This window comes from Trachurus japonicus, chromosome 5 (genome assembly GCF_045865225.1).
Source record: "Trachurus japonicus isolate A0001 chromosome 5, Traja_1.0".
Taxonomy (NCBI): domain Eukaryota; kingdom Metazoa; phylum Chordata; class Actinopteri; order Carangiformes; family Carangidae; genus Trachurus; species Trachurus japonicus.
In genome coordinates this window covers 9331383-9346783 of record NC_140911.1, presented here as the reverse complement: position 1 = coordinate 9346783, position 15401 = coordinate 9331383, and the positions used below count along the sequence as shown (strand labels likewise).

General features: G+C 41.2%; 3 protein-coding genes across 3 annotated transcripts; all 3 read right to left on the bottom strand.

Annotated features, from left to right (window-relative positions):
* Positions 1 to 324: 324 nt before the first annotated feature.
* myorg (myogenesis regulating glycosidase) lies at positions 325 to 5871 on the bottom strand. Its single transcript, XM_085776040.1, has 3 exons — positions 5738 to 5871; positions 3188 to 3578; positions 325 to 3089 (listed from the first exon to the last, which is right to left on the bottom strand). Exons 2-3 carry the CDS (start codon positions 3448 to 3450, stop codon positions 1298 to 1300), a joined length of 2055 nt encoding a protein of 684 aa, XP_085632166.1. The 5' UTR covers positions 3451 to 3578; positions 5738 to 5871; the 3' UTR covers positions 325 to 1297.
* A 147-nt stretch (positions 5872 to 6018) lies between these two features.
* Positions 6019 to 8527, bottom strand: LOC146987061 (uncharacterized). The gene is made up of 5 exons (XM_085778001.1): positions 8349 to 8527; positions 7195 to 7511; positions 7067 to 7117; positions 6834 to 6953; positions 6019 to 6731 (listed from the first exon to the last, which is right to left on the bottom strand). Exons 1-5 carry the CDS (start codon positions 8466 to 8468, stop codon positions 6641 to 6643), a joined length of 699 nt encoding a protein of 232 aa, XP_085634127.1. The 5' UTR covers positions 8469 to 8527; the 3' UTR covers positions 6019 to 6640.
* Positions 8528 to 9532: 1005 nt separating this feature from the next.
* LOC146987060 (BOS complex subunit ncln) lies at positions 9533 to 15401 on the bottom strand. Its single transcript, XM_085776039.1, has 16 exons — positions 15267 to 15401; positions 14739 to 14913; positions 13534 to 13724; positions 13300 to 13444; positions 12594 to 12691; positions 12434 to 12511; positions 12191 to 12294; positions 11725 to 11813; positions 11499 to 11638; positions 11223 to 11401; positions 11048 to 11135; positions 10904 to 10942; positions 10339 to 10511; positions 10179 to 10232; positions 10009 to 10087; positions 9533 to 9869 (listed from the first exon to the last, which is right to left on the bottom strand). The coding sequence occupies exons 2-16, from the start codon at positions 14884 to 14886 to the stop codon at positions 9813 to 9815; spliced, it is 1662 nt and encodes a 553-aa protein (XP_085632165.1). The 5' UTR covers positions 14887 to 14913; positions 15267 to 15401; the 3' UTR covers positions 9533 to 9812.

Here is a 15401-nt window from a genome sequence, read left to right as displayed (position 1 = left end):
AAAGTGAGAAACACACTGTATCACTTAACTTGATAATGAAATGTTGCTAAATTCACCACATCTGTGAAGTTCCACACTGCATACCAAGTAGGTGAGGTGTAAAGACACACAAAAACATATTCATATTTAGGTTATTGTGTTCCAGAACATTTTATAAAAGAGATGCTCATTATCTCAGATGCAGCCGTCAATGTATTAGACATTATAGTATCACTAGCTGCATTCAGAGTAAACAAAGCACATTAAAGATAGTTAGCAGACACTTCAAACACACCACAGCCTGAGAAAACTGTTACCTGAGGAAGAGCATAAAATATTTAGTGCCTAATAAAAGGCATCTTCTTCTGGGCCAAGAGAAGTTACGTGACACTGTGTTACACAAATGAGAGCACATGCAATTTGTAGTGATTAAACTTCAAGCAAAACTTCAAGCATTCATCCCAATAAGTGGAGCATAAAAGCTGACTTCCTGAGAAGTATCTCGGGGCAGAAGAGTAGAAGAGTCATTAGTGTCAAAGAAAAAGTAGGATATCTCAGTCAAACTGAGGTTTCTTTATAGATGTACAAGGTTTTATGTAGCCTGCAATACGTCTTGTGACAACAATGACATCCCCTCTATCGACCTCCCAGAATACGATTTGTTTGGCTTACATTAACCTCAAAGTACTGCGACACTCAAAAACAACTTTATGTCCTACGATGGCAATTATGCCTTTATCAATTCACAGTTTGCATATTCCCTTTTTGACAGATATATATACATAATTTGTATAGCCATTAAAACAAGACTAAGTAACTTTTAAAATCCATTCTTCTTTGTAATAATTAATTGAAAAATTAATGAGCATTAAAGCACACTCACTTGCATTAGTACATACTAAGGGTTTGATTGTTTCAGCCTTATTTGTTGTGGTATGACCAGTAGCTTTTTGTGGCTAATGTTCGACATATATTGCTGTGTACCTGATGATCAGTTTGTTATCAATGACCACACATCACAGTTAATTATTAACCCCTAACAGCCACTTATGGTAAATCAGAAATTAACATATTCTTGCTTTTAAGGACACTACTTAGCTATGTTTCCATTAAATCACAAAAAATGCTAAATAAGATGTTACTAAAATCAAATTAACTTTTAAAAATCACAATGAGGTTTTCAGCATTTTTGAGTGGTCACATTTGTGATGTGTTATTAAAAACGATTATAATGATAAGCATTTATTCTGGCAAGCTTGTCTCACAAGCAAATTGCATTGTGGATTAAGCAAATGTTATACATCAGCTTTGCTTTTTGCTACACCCAAACAAAGTAAGCAATTTCATCCAGGTCTACAGGGTAGTCTGTGAGGTGCAGTGGCTCCTTGATATCAAATCTCTCCCCCTTGTAGCTTCTCCAACGGCCAGCAGGTAGGTAAATGTCACGCTCTTGCTTTCCTGGCTCTAAAACTGGGGCTACCATGAGGTCATCCCCAATCAAGAACTGGGAGTCGATTTTATAGGCTGTCTCATCACCTGTGGCAATCCACCACAGGGGCCGTATGATTGGGTCCCCAGTGTTCACAACCTCACTAGCCAGCTCCAGGACCCTTGGTGCAACAATACTCTCATGGAGAGCTGTGTATTTCCGAGCAATTTCAACCACCTCGATGTCGTATTCCCATGGCGGAATAGAAAACTGCATGGAGGGCATGAAGGCCGACAGCTCCAGCCAGCGGATGTAGAGTTCTCGATCAGGTAATGCATGATTTCCCTCCGTGCGGTTCAGATAGGCATTCCCTCCGATCATGTCTGGTAGAATGAACTGATAGCCAAGAATGCTAATAGTGAGCACTGTGGGGATAAGGGATTTGAGACCTAACTCATAGCCCCACACAGAGTCTCTGTCAATTGGTCTGAAGAAGCAGGATATGTTCTGGGACTGGTAGCCACTTCGCAGCTCAGCTCTATCATTATAGGGAATAGCCATTTCCGTGTAACGTCTTGTGAAAAAACTTGGGTCTCTGATGGAGGTTCTGGTACTAAATTTCCATGGTAAGTAGTTGGTCTCCCCTGAATCAAATTTAAAAGATGTCACCCCATACCTTGAGCGCAATGAACGTAGCTGGGTAGAAAACCAATCACGGGCATCTGGATTGGTGAAATCTAAAATGCCACCAATCCCATTCCACCAGCGCACCAATGCTGGGAGCCGTCCTGTTGGCTCCATGACAAACAAGCTCCTCTCAACACAAGTATGGAAGTTTGCTGAGTCGTAGTTAACAAAAGGGTTAATCCAGAGTGACACCAGAAATCCATCCGATTTCAACTTTTGAAACATGGCCGAGGCATTTGGGAACTTATTTAGGTCAAACTCATATTCCCCGTAGCCGCTGGAGTAGCCGTCATCTATTTCTAGGTGACTACAGTTGAAGTCATGCTTACGGATGTTCGCAGCATACGCTAAGATTTTCTCTTGGTCAATGTTAGTCTTGTGTAGAGCCCAAGTCGACCAAATGGGATGGCGAAACATGACTTTAGCTGGCACTTTGTTTGGTTTGTTAAAGTATCTGCGGACCATATACTTGTGTATGGATGTCACATCCAAGCCCACACAGACTCTGTAACTAAGTTCAGCACATGGAGCCTCCCCTGGGTTTGGTTTGAAGGGACTGTCATTGTATCGTGCCTGGAAGGACATGGTCTTCTCCGTGTCATTCCAGCCCAGGTGGAAGGGCACAGAATTATTGATCTTGATGGCCGTAGCATTGGACGAAAGCCAATAGCTCTCCAAAATCCCACCAAATTCATTGCGGTTTGAGTAGATGTCACTTGTAACAAAGGGTTTGGGAGCCTGTTGGCCAGAAATGGAAATAGGCCAGTGCTGAATTGCTGACACCGCACCACCATACCAATGTGCAAACTTGTATGTCATGGCATGTTCAACTGGAATATCAGGAACTAGTTCCTCCCAACGCACTCGATAGCACTGCACTGTGTCCTTAGGCCGAACTGTCTCAATGAAGAAGTTGAGCTTCCTATCAGTGGTGCGTTCACAGCTCAGCATCTCCCCTTCTTTAGTGCAGGAATCCAAATCCAAGGTCCCGGACCTGTAAAGATTAAAAAAAACAAACTGAATTTTTTATACTCTCATCTGGCATGTTCACAATGAGACATCACATTTCAAACACCACTTAAATATACTGACCTGAAATCCATCCTGAAAACAATAGACCCTCCCTGGTTGCGGATAATGTAGCCATCTTTATTCAGATCCAGCAGCTGAGTCTTAAGCAGCTCAGCTTTGCGTAGAGAGGCTATGTAATAACACCAGGCAGTCACTGCTGCAATCAACAGCACCAGGCCGATAACTCCAGCTCCGACTAAGGGTCGAGTGTCCTTGCTGTGTTTCTGCTTGGGGATAACATCTGTAATTGTGCCCCCTGCTCCTCCGGGCACCACTTGGTACATGTTTGTCTTCTTCTGCTGTTCAGTGGGTAAATCCAAGAGTTAACTTTCCACAGTCCATGGAAATGTTTTCCAAGGAGCCTCTTTTGTTGCACTTTGGCCCCGCTGTTGTGTCTGTTTGCCTGAATGTCCTTAGAGAGAGTGGGGGAAAGTCAGTGTCACCCATGCAATATTTGCTCCTCTTATGTACTCAAACAACTGTTTACTGTAAAATTGCTTCCTGTTGCTGCAGCCTTTGTATTGCACATTCACCTAATATTGCTTACCAATGGGGAATAGTCAGAATATATTGACTTAACTATCAGAGACATCCAGGAAAACAACCAGAACCACACACATTCAAAATGTCAACCTGTTTCTCAGTCTATTTTGTTTCCCTGTCAGTTCAAAGCCTTCATGACATTTCTAGCATTGTCTTACATGCCCTGCTTTGCTGCACAGCAAGTGATTTCACAGCACTTAGAGGTATTACACTGTCAAGATGTAAACTTTAAAGATGTGTTTGGGATTTAACAAAACAAATCTACTGCCAGTTACCCATAAGAAGATAAAGTGGACGTCCCCAGCAGTAATTCTAACATATGAGTTCAATTGAAAGAAGACTCATTTGTATGTAGGGAAGTAGAGAAGCAGAGAAGGGGATTTTGGCCTTAAAGCTCTGCCAATGCCGGGGAGGAGAGGAAAGCATACTAAACTTTGTTCTCCATCAAGCCAGACTAACCAAAATGGGAAGTTGGAAAGTTAACTGGATCATTCTAGGCATAGAAAAACTACCATTTTGAAACAAAAACAGAAAATACTTGTCCATGTTATTGTCCAATGCATACAAACTTACTGACCCTCCCATCAGAGACACCGGAGAAATTCTTAGAGGCAATTAACTGGTTGAAGCTCGTTTTCCTGGCTTTAGCTAATCAGAATAGATTAAATTAGAATGCACAGCAGAGCAGGGGGAGTTCAGTTGCTTCCAGCTTCCCCGTCTGCTGACTAGTCCTGACTGCAATTGACCCTCATGCTCTGCCTTGGCAGCAAGGGTCGATAATAAAAAATGCTTGCTATTAATTAGCAATCTAATTGACTAATTCTGTGTTCAAACACCCCTTCTATAGATTTCCCCCAACAACAGGAGTGATAACATAAGCCCATCATTAATTAACGGAGAACTAACTGTTGGGTCCTTGGAAATCCATTGAGGCTACTGTTAAACTGACCTGGACATACTGTAAATCAGGTCAATTGAATAAAAAAATTCTGAAATTGTTTTTATTTTTCATGTTTTTAACAGAAGTCTACAGGAGGGATATTACAGTCTATGATTTTAAATTGGTGATTATTTCCTTGATTAAGATTTATTATATGAATTGTCAAAGAGGTAAGATCTGAACGCTCATCCTCATCCTCATCCCCAAGCCCTAAAAATTTAATTTATTGATATGAAGGAAAGGAAAACAAATATTCACAACTAGGGTTAGTAGCTGGTATGTTAACGGATTGAATTAAATATGACTCTTTTTTATATGAAACACATAATAGCAACAGTAATACAATTACTTAACACAGACACTTGTTTTTAACCTAAACAAAATCATTAATTCCTTACTAACTTTCATTTGTAATGACAGTTCCACAAATACTGAAAAATTAAAAACAACAAAAAAGAAAATACTTTTCAAATAGAAAAATATATAAATAAATGGCATGTCTGTTTTTCATGACTTTTCTTCACAGAACAACACTGACCTTTTTGTTTGTGATGTTTCTCTCAGTGAATAAAGCTGAAAACGCATAAAAACCTTCAGACTAGAGGAACCATTATTTGTTTATGGAAACTTCATACCTGCTTTTTCAGCCGATTCTCTATCTTGTGTCACATGGAGAAAACACTGAAGTGCTGATACAGTCAAAGCAGTGTGAGAACTAGTGTGTCTGTGTGTGTGCTGTGTGTTGGCATGTTGCTGATCATAGTCTGTTTATGTCTTCAGCAAATTATACATTTGGATAAAGACGCACATGAGAACTTTCCAGAGCACACTGACGGTCTTCTCTCCCTGCATGTGTTGAGTTTCAGAGTTGAACTTTCTACAACTTGCACATACTGTACAATTCCCATAAGTCCGACGTACAGAAAGCCGTTGTTGTGCGCCTTACAGTATGGGTGGGTGGTACAAGAAAGTTCACGGAGGGAAAGTAACAGTGGCCCCGTGACAGCAACGTGGCACAAACATACTGTATCGTTTCTGCTAATTCACTTTTCTCTCCAGCTGTTCATTAGAAATAGTTGTTTTCCTACCGATCAGCAGCAGCAGCAGCAGCAGCGGCAGCGGCACCTCCACGGGGACTCCAGCCACCACTTGTTTTTCCACAGCTCACAGAAAAGGACCGAGAGAGGCATCAGTGCATGTTGCCGAGTATCCGCCCATGTTCAACGCCCTCTAGCGCATGGGAAATGTAGTCCATCAGATATGAACAGTTATCTTTTTTTCCCCCTTCTTCTTTGTTTCCTCCCCCCCATGCTGCACAGATTCACAGCTCGACATGGTTTGATCAAACTTCACAAAGAGGGAAATAATACACCAACAAAACATAATTTTATTTTAAAGAAGAGCAATTAGCAAAGTTGTAAAATAAAAAAAAAACGTTGATATTTCTGTGGTGACTCAAGAGCTTTCTGTGCCATGTTTATAATGACCTTATCTTATTCCCTCTACTACATGGTTTCACCAGAAAGTAACTATGATCATCATGATAATAAGTCTGGGATACCCCTGAGTAAAATTTCATTGCAGTACTATTTCTGCTTTAACCCTCCAAACATGCAATAAAAAAAAACCTATACCACATTTACAAGAATAATCTCTATGAAAGTAGAATAAAATTTTAATGTCTTCACAGATATGCATTTGGGCCACGGTGCCTCTTCAGTTTGATCACCACAAGCCCCTTATGGGAAGATCTTTGTTTCAGATTTAGTGCTTAATTGTAAAAGTGTCCACATTGCATACAGGGAGATAATAGCGGTTAGAGTGCAAACTACATTACATTATTCATTCTTACACCTTGTCTCCCTGGGTTAATTAGCAAAGAATTAAACAATAGTGAAGTTAACAATCCCTCATTTTGCTGGGGGGAGGCACCTAGACACCTCCCCCCCAAGGAGCTCTCCAAGCCCCACGCTTTGTAAGATGGTGCTCTCCTAACGAACGCATTCAGACACAAACTCTGGGTGTATGATGTAGTGTCCTGCTTGGTAGGGCTTCACCACATGGAAGCAGCTGTAGCCCCCGCTGGTAGAGAAAACATAGGAGCAGGGATTAGACCTCAGTGTTTATTATTCAATTATTCAAATGATTATTATTCATATTAATACAACCAATTTGAATATGCACCTATAATCCAGAGTGCTGTTAGAGCGAGACCTGCGATACTGTGTCCGTTGAAAGTGGTGCTGAGCTGCAGGTGGGTTGCCAGTTTGGGGTCTTGTCCGGAGCTGAGCACCTGCATGTTGCCTGTCAGAAACAATGAAAGCTTCAGACTTGTAAATCACTCACTTCTTACTTAATCATGTCCATCGATCAAAGGTCCTCAAGAAGAGGTCAGAGGTCAGAGATCAGTTTCTTACCTGAGTTGCTGTGCTGAGAGTGGATGCACATTCCTCTGATAATCCATTCTCCTATAGAGAGAATCAATCAGAATCAGTGTTTCTCTAGCGTTATCATTGAGCCATAGAATGAATGATTAATTTGCTACCATTGTGGGTTCTTCAAAGCACTTTGGAGCTGAATGCCAGTGCCCGCAGGAGGCTCGGTCAGCTGTAATTTCTGCAGCCTGTCAGCAGAGGGCAGAGCTTGCTCTGCAGCTGCTGGGTTGACAGGAGGCATGTGCTGCGGTTTGCTTGCCTGTGCAGTTTTTAGATAGTTGTCAGGACAAGTTGTAACCGGACTGTGAAATGACAAATGTCTCACAGGAGGGAAGAGAGGACGGCCAATGTCCACAGGGGGTGAGGGGTGTAGTTGGGTACGGGTTGACCTGTAATTAGGTTGTAGGCTCCGGGGAAACAGAAAGTCCTGGAAAGGCAAAGAAAGGAGGGAATTATGTGAGAAGAAGTTTAAGAAGTAGAGGATGAGAAAAAAAATCATTATCACAGATAACACAAGGTCCACCTGACAGACCAGTTCTCCCTAAATACACAATGCGGCATGTGAACTTTATAAATACAAACCTAATTTTAGTGCTATGTAATGTTTTTTTCTTTTTTTTTCTTGTTTTTTTTAACATTTGGCTCTTTTTTACTTAACTTAAATTACCTCTCTTTGATTTCTTTCTCAGTCCAATTCTATTGTGTCACAAAAATGTAAAAACTTGTGATGACAAAACAATGCAAATATGAGTGTTCAGTGTTGTTGCAAATGTAAGATTTCTTTATTCTTTCTTTAAAAAAAAAAAAGACCTTATTGATACATCTCTTGTGCAGTCAGTCAGACGCTATAAGAGCTGCACTCACAGAGCTCTTAGTTCTGTTTACTCAATGTCTGGATAAATAAAGAGTCATGGAGGAAGTACTGAATAATAGATGGGATCCAGCTTTCACCAAGCACAGGGAAGTGTAAACAACCAGCTACCAATTAGTGTAAGACACTTCAGTCAGGCCACATGATAAACAATACAGTGCCACTGGTAAGTGACCCAATAAGTCCTTTCGCACCTTAAGCCATGTATTTAATCTATGTATTTGTTAAATAACATACTGTACACTGAAGGCCCACAACTTATATACATTAACTGATTATGGAGATATATTTTCTTAAGTAATTCCACAGCTCTTTGCACGCTCATTAACAATCACTCTACTATTTTAAACCAATACAGTCCACGTGTGTGGCACAGTGGGCTTTGCATCTTACCGGTCGAGGTTGGGGGTTGTTTCTGCGGTGGGCAGAGGTGGGTCGAAGTTGCGCTCTCTTTGCCCTGCCAGGAGAGGCAAACTGCTCTTTGTACACGGTGATGTAGAGCTGGGGAACCATCCTCACTTACTTACTGTCCTATACTTATTTTACCACTGCTTGTCCCTCAGTCTGCCTGAAAGTCATGAACATCCTTCTCCTCCCCTGTCACCTGGTGCCATGGCTCCTCCCTTTTCAGTATACCTGTGTATTCTAGGTCTACTAGTTATTCTTTCTGCAAAATCTGACAAATCTCTGGGTTGTTTTGTTTTGTTTTCAACTTTATTTTATTCCTGTGTTGTGCATGCCATCTATCTTGCTGCTGCACATTAGCCCTTTTTGCTTAATGTATCATAGAATCTGTCTTGTGAATGCATCCGTTGCTGTAGTGTAGATGGATGGATGCATGCATGGAATCGAAATCACTGACCAAAGAGATGGTGAACAGTTTTTTTTTTTTTTTTGTTTAACCATGTAGCTACTGTTTTGAATCTACTGTATTAGAAGTAGGGACGTGTTAAGAGCATCCCTGCTGAACCAGAACAACTCTTTGTGCTACCTGAGCACTCGGCCACTAATCCTCCTAAGCCCTCGGCCCCCTGCAGAGACACACATACCTGGGGTCAGTGTCCATGACCTACTTCCCTCCCAGGGACCCTCACAAACTAGTCAGCAGTGATCTCAAACACGAAGGCTATCAGCTTCTGGCTCTGTAACTGCCTTGTAGTTAAAACAGACTTAGTTTTTATCAGATCTACAACAGAACCAGAACAAACCCAGGGAGCGTTGGGATTTCTATGAATCTCCCACCACCATCACCATCCAGGGTCACCTCTATTCACTGTCAGCATGCCACATGAGCATCAATAATTCACCAAGTGCTGTAGGGTGCCTTTGTGTCTCCACTGCTCTCACTGAGTTATCTGTGACAGAAGCTGGCTGTTCATCTCACCGCAGTGGCTGGGCCTTGTTTGACAGCCATGTTAAGCCCAGTCAAATCCATGTCAACAGATGCAGAGCGGAGGACGCGGAGAATCATAGTAATTATGTGGCAGGAACGTCCTTCACGGTGGCTCAAATCAGATCCGAGCTGTGGTTGATGTGTCCTATTTCAGGATATTTCAAGGAAAGAAAAACTTCCCACCTTTGTCCTTTATTTATTTAGTTTAAGTCTCATCCCCTTCAAACACCGAAATTCAGTCTGTTCTCATAAGAAAGGGTTTGTGTTACAGAGGGTCTCGACAAACAAACATCCTCAAAACAATATTACATTTCAAAGCCAATGCACACTATAAGTTGTGCATACATATGATCCTGTTGTATTGCTTTCATGTTCAGTGCAGCCAGTGAAGCAGAAGTCCAACAAGTGCAGTACAGACTTCAAAGCCGCTGTCATAGACCCAGTATTGGTTGTCTTACAGGACTTTAGTGGTGCTTGGATTTCACTGCTGCTTTCAGCTTTGTATATAGAAAGCCGAAATTCTGTAAGAGAGAACATACACAGGATGTAGGATTAGGACATTAAGCTTTGAAAGTGTGTGGCAATCAGCAAGGTGAAATACTGTTTACCGTACAAGGAAGAAATGCAACAATACAATGTGAATGGACATCATAAACAAACCTGGATTGCATAGTAAACGATCCCCAAATAACCAGCAATGCAGCCGCCAAGGAAAAGATCAAAAGCTGCAGGTTTTACCCTGGAGGGAGGAAAATGTGTCATTATTATCCAATTTGTATTCAAAGACCCAGGCCTGCATGTACCAAAATAACTATAACACAGCCATTTACCTGTACATGACTATTGGTTGGTCCATTTGATCAAAAAAGGTAATATCAGGGTCCCTGTGTGAAGAGAATGAATTAGTTATTATTGTTAACTAAGAAATGTTGCAAAGTTGGAAATAAAACTATACACTGTGTGTTTGTTCTTCTTGCTGTCATGTGATACCTCTTGTCCTGTCGGAAATTGTGTCTGTGGACCTGCTGTAGGTAGCGTTTGAATTCGTGCTCCAGTGAGTTGACCAACAGGATGTGACTGGGCTCTTTATCCAGCAGCTGGGTTGCCCGGGGGACTGACGTCAGGAAAGACATCAGACTGGCAACACGACCATCATGGAAGTCCTGCGTCAAGAATTTAGACATGAGTTCACACAGGAAAATAATAAAACGCTTACTTTTGATATATGAAAGTGTTGTAAAGAACTGTGAAACTGTGAAAGACCCACTCTGGAACATTCTTTCATTCTTATTTGTGATTACAACTAGAAATTATTCTCACATTATACTGAGCCGAAAGTAATAAACGTTCTTCACTTTGCAGCACTTAAACTGCTTCATATGTGGCAGAGGTTTTATTTGAAGTTCCCCCAGATCTTTAGCTGAATCAAATTAACAAGATAAATTCATTACATGAGCCGGGGCCTTTGATGATGCAACAACTATGTAATGCCTGTAAAATCCACCAGAGGTCAGCCATTTCCTTTGGATATTGACTTAAATAAACAGAATCTTACCATTTGGCCCTTAAAAACCTGCACATCCTTTGGTGAGCCCTGGTGTAAGATAACACAGAGCAATATTAGCATGCAGAACAAATAGACCATAGATTACCAAGACTGTGTTTCTGTTTGTAGTCCTGTTTTGACAAATGTATTCACCTTGTCAGAGAGATTGTACATGTACTGGGCCAGTGCTTCTGCTATGATGATGCCATTACGCTTCAGTTTCCTGAAATCAACTTGCGATCTAAGAGAAAATATTCACATGTTCAGAAAATTGCCAATATCATGTGTGTGTGTGTGTGTGCTGTTCAGATTGATTTTTAGGGCTTACATTGTGTCTAGTATGGAGCCACGGAGCTCAGACTTGGGGTCCTCCAGGTGAGACAGAGTAAAACCAGGAATCCTGCGCAGACTGTAGCGCTCATGCTCCCAGGCCACTGTGGACTCCACAAGATTGATCTTCTTATGGACCAAACCCACTTTCATCCAGGGAAATCTGGAGGAAACTACCTGGAGGAGGAGATACCAGAAACTTTAGAGCAAATTCATATCATTAATAACCGATGATGAGACTTGCAGCGAAAAAAACAAAAAAAAAGTGTGTTACCTCCTCCAAGTGCTGAATGAAAGAGTGCATGGGAGTTCCGGGTTTAGGGGGGCGGGAAACATGCATGTACAGTTCATCACTGTTGGCCAGTGTATCCAAACACAGAACAAAGGCCACATTGTCATGGAGTAGGCTGGACTCTGTGGGGGAAGCATGTTTGGCTTTAATGAATCACACCAAACACACAGCAGATTTTCCACATGTTCAGGAAAGTCAAAAGATTAACCTGCATGGTCCATATTCTCTTCAATCCACCTCTTTGTGCCAAGGAAGTTGTATTTTCCTCCTCCAGTCAAGGAAAACATTAAGTGATACCTAAAACAGCATAAAAGCATGAAGATATTTAGTCTCATAACATTACACGGTTGCATAATTGGCATTACTAGGTCCTTTATATCCATGTATTCAATGGTAGAAGATGGTTTCAGATTCTTTTATTAATGTGAAATATAGCCTTGTATCCAAAACCTTACACAAGAAAAACTATTATAATATATGTACTTTATATACAAGTATTATACACTGATACTTTAAGTATAAGAGAATAGGTTCTCGTTATGTAGCGCAATTGTCCCTGTCTGTGTTTTGTGAAGTTGCATAAAAAGGAAATGCTCAAATAATGTACTTAGTCACACAATGTATGGGCGAACCTGCATGTGCTTTGTTATGTTACAATGGGAGCTGTAACTCACGGTGGTCTGGTGCGTGGACTACTATAAAGCTTCTGGAAGAGACGAGCCAACTCCAGCAGGATGGTGACCCCACTGCCATTAGAGTCTGCTCCATAAGACAACCACTGTGCCACACACACACAAACAGCATATCATATCCATGCATGAGTAGATTATAAGAATCTTACATTTTAAAAGAGGGATGGTCAAACAATTTAACATGGTGCAGTTTTTTTTTTTTTATCATTTCTCTGTGTGACTCACCGGGGCCAGCCCATATGAATCATAATGGGCACTGATGACAATAGTGGGAACATCTTCCCCCGCTCCTGGAAGCACTCCCTGAAATACACGTCACCAGTTACTTGGAAGTGCGGAAGTGAGGAGCGATCGCAAAACCAAAACAGGCAGATCTGACACTCACCTCCATCGTGACTACAGAGCTGTCAGTGACGGCCTTGATCGCAGCGTTGTTGCTCACTAACATCTGAAAGGCTGTCGCTGTGACCATGCTGCGAAGGACTGCAGACATTAAACACAGACAGATCTGAATATAACAGACATGCTGCTGTTTTTCCTAGTATGATATTAGTAGTATCTATTTGGCTCCTGGTATCCATTCAATCACTCACTCCTATTCTGCTTTACAGTCATGTTCACATGTAACCTGTGTGTCTCTGTCACTAAAATAGCAATAATGCATCTGCCCAGTATACAATCCATATGCACTGCAAAAACTCAAAATCTGTCCAAGAATATTATTTCTTGTCAAAATGTCTCATTTCTAGTCAAAACTAATCTCTTTCCACTTAAAATGAGACTCATCACCTAAAAAATCTACTTGTTTTTAGATCATTTTCACTTGTTTCAAACAACTTTTCACTTGAAATAAGTAGAAAAATCTGCCAGTGAAGGTAAGTTTTGCTTGTAACAAGAAAGAAAAACTTGCCCCACTATCAGATTATTTTAAGTGAAAATATGCTTTAAAGTAAAAAGTGTCTAAAAAAAAGCTACTTTTTAATGTGATGAGTCTTATTTTAAGTATAATGAGATTTGTTTTGACTGGAAATAAGACAAATATTCTTGGTAAGATTTTGAGTTTTTGCAGTGTGTCATCTTGACCCTCTTACCTCTGACTATTATAGATGAGGTTCGGGTGGCTGCGGCCTGTTTCACCTCCTCATACATGTAAAGCAGCTGTTCATCTTCAGGCACAACATACACTGGCATGAGTGTCTCCTTCAGCAAGGTCTCGCTCTCACTCACCATGAAGGACTGAGACAGAAAACAAGTGTGTGAATAAAAGATTGATTGAGATCCGCCAGTTATCTTTCAGTCCCTGTCTGTCCTGGAGCACCTAGTACCTGAACAGAGTCGGGGGAGACGCTGGAGATATTTTTGGGCAGTAAGATCAATATAGCAGCAGCATTTTGTTTCTGGGCCTCCTCATATTTTTCTGTGCTGAAGTCCTGCACCTTCATGATGACACAGCGGCGGGTCAGCACTGGCTCGTCGGCCGACCGTGCTTCTGCCACCACGATGGCTCCACGGCAACCTCGGTGGAAAAGACAAGAAATAACATAAATATCAGCATGAAATTCACATTTTATATGAGATTATACATCTATTCCACCAATTTTAAATTTTAACATTCAGCTATTTCACAGCTATAGTTACATTGCAGATCAAGGTTCTGTATGATAAGTACCACTACTTCTCATACTTTTAGTAGAACAATCTTTTTTAAATGTAGTATTATTGCATTTAATTTAGAGAAGGATCTGAGCCTTTAGATTCCAGATGACATAGGATAAGAGTAGGGTACAGTGTGGGCAGGTCTCCAGTCTATCACAAGACTGACATGTACTGTAGACAAACACACAGATTCACAGTACAGATACAGCTTGGCGAGATGGCTGTGAGGCGTAAGTGCTAACCACTGCACCACCGTGCTGCCTGTCAAAAATGTAATGTAATTTACTGTCACCTGTCAAATACTACAGTGACATTCAATTTACGTCCGTGACCTGAAGATTACATTGGTATCTACTATCTGAGGAAGAGCCTGTGCGCTCGAAACGTCATGTAAATAAATCTATTTTTGCATTGGAGCTCTTTTTGGTGTTGCAGACTTTTCTTCACCTTCATGTTATGTTTTTTGGTCCAGCACCCACCCAACGTTGGGCTAAGAGGATGTGTGTGCTTTTTTTCACTTCTATCTTGAAGATTAGACCCCATTTAATGACAGTGCAAATGGATTTAGTGTGTGGTGTTCATGCAGTCTTTAGTTGTACATGTTAATGCAGTGAATTATACTATATGTACTGACACATCTATGTGGAAATGTGGCATTTTCCTGTTCAAGCTGTTTGAGATGGTACTACTTTTTCTACCTTTAAGAGAATATAATGCAGTGAGTCCCAACCAAGGGGTCAAACCTCCTGCAAAGGGCCACAAGTATATTTTTCACATGTTTCTCTAACAAGACGCATTCTGTATGTGTGTACCTATAGTTTTCAGTCACAGCTTTGTTACTTTCACCTATCTGCAGGTGATTTTCTAAACTTACCATACTTCTGCTGTGCCAAGTTGTACTGCTGCATCCTGTATGCAGTGAACTCATAGGAGGATACAGCAGGAAGAGCAGAGCCATGCAGGCGGTGCACACAGAGCAGCAGCAGGACTGCTGCAGCTACACCCAGGTTTCTCAGCAACATTATGTCACGTCCTGTTATGGTCTTGGTCTATGAACGGAGTTTGGTGTTAGGCTTTAAACAAGACTACACAGACTGCAGGATACATGCATGCATTATAACAAACGCACTGCTGGTAAGAAAAATAGCGTTGACAAGGCAGATAATATGACACTAAATCACTGTGCTATAAAAACAGCCAATAAGTTCACCTTATAATATCCTTGAGAACACTTGCTGAAGAACAATTCATCTTGGCTTGGACTAGTCACCTGTTCTCAACCAACCTAATCTGCTATTAGGACACACACTTTTTAATTTTTTTTTTTATTTTTTTTTACCAATAACCCTGAAGTAAACTAGACTCTAACTTTCTGCATTTGCGGTATCGAATCATTGCTCACCCGTCTTCCTGCCGTCCCGTCTCATGAGCCTTCTCCTCAACTTGAGCGCTACTCCTTGCAGCGTGGACTCGCACAACTGTAGCTCCTGGGATTCAAGGCGTCTAGGTAAGCCACCATTCACCATCTGCTCCCAAG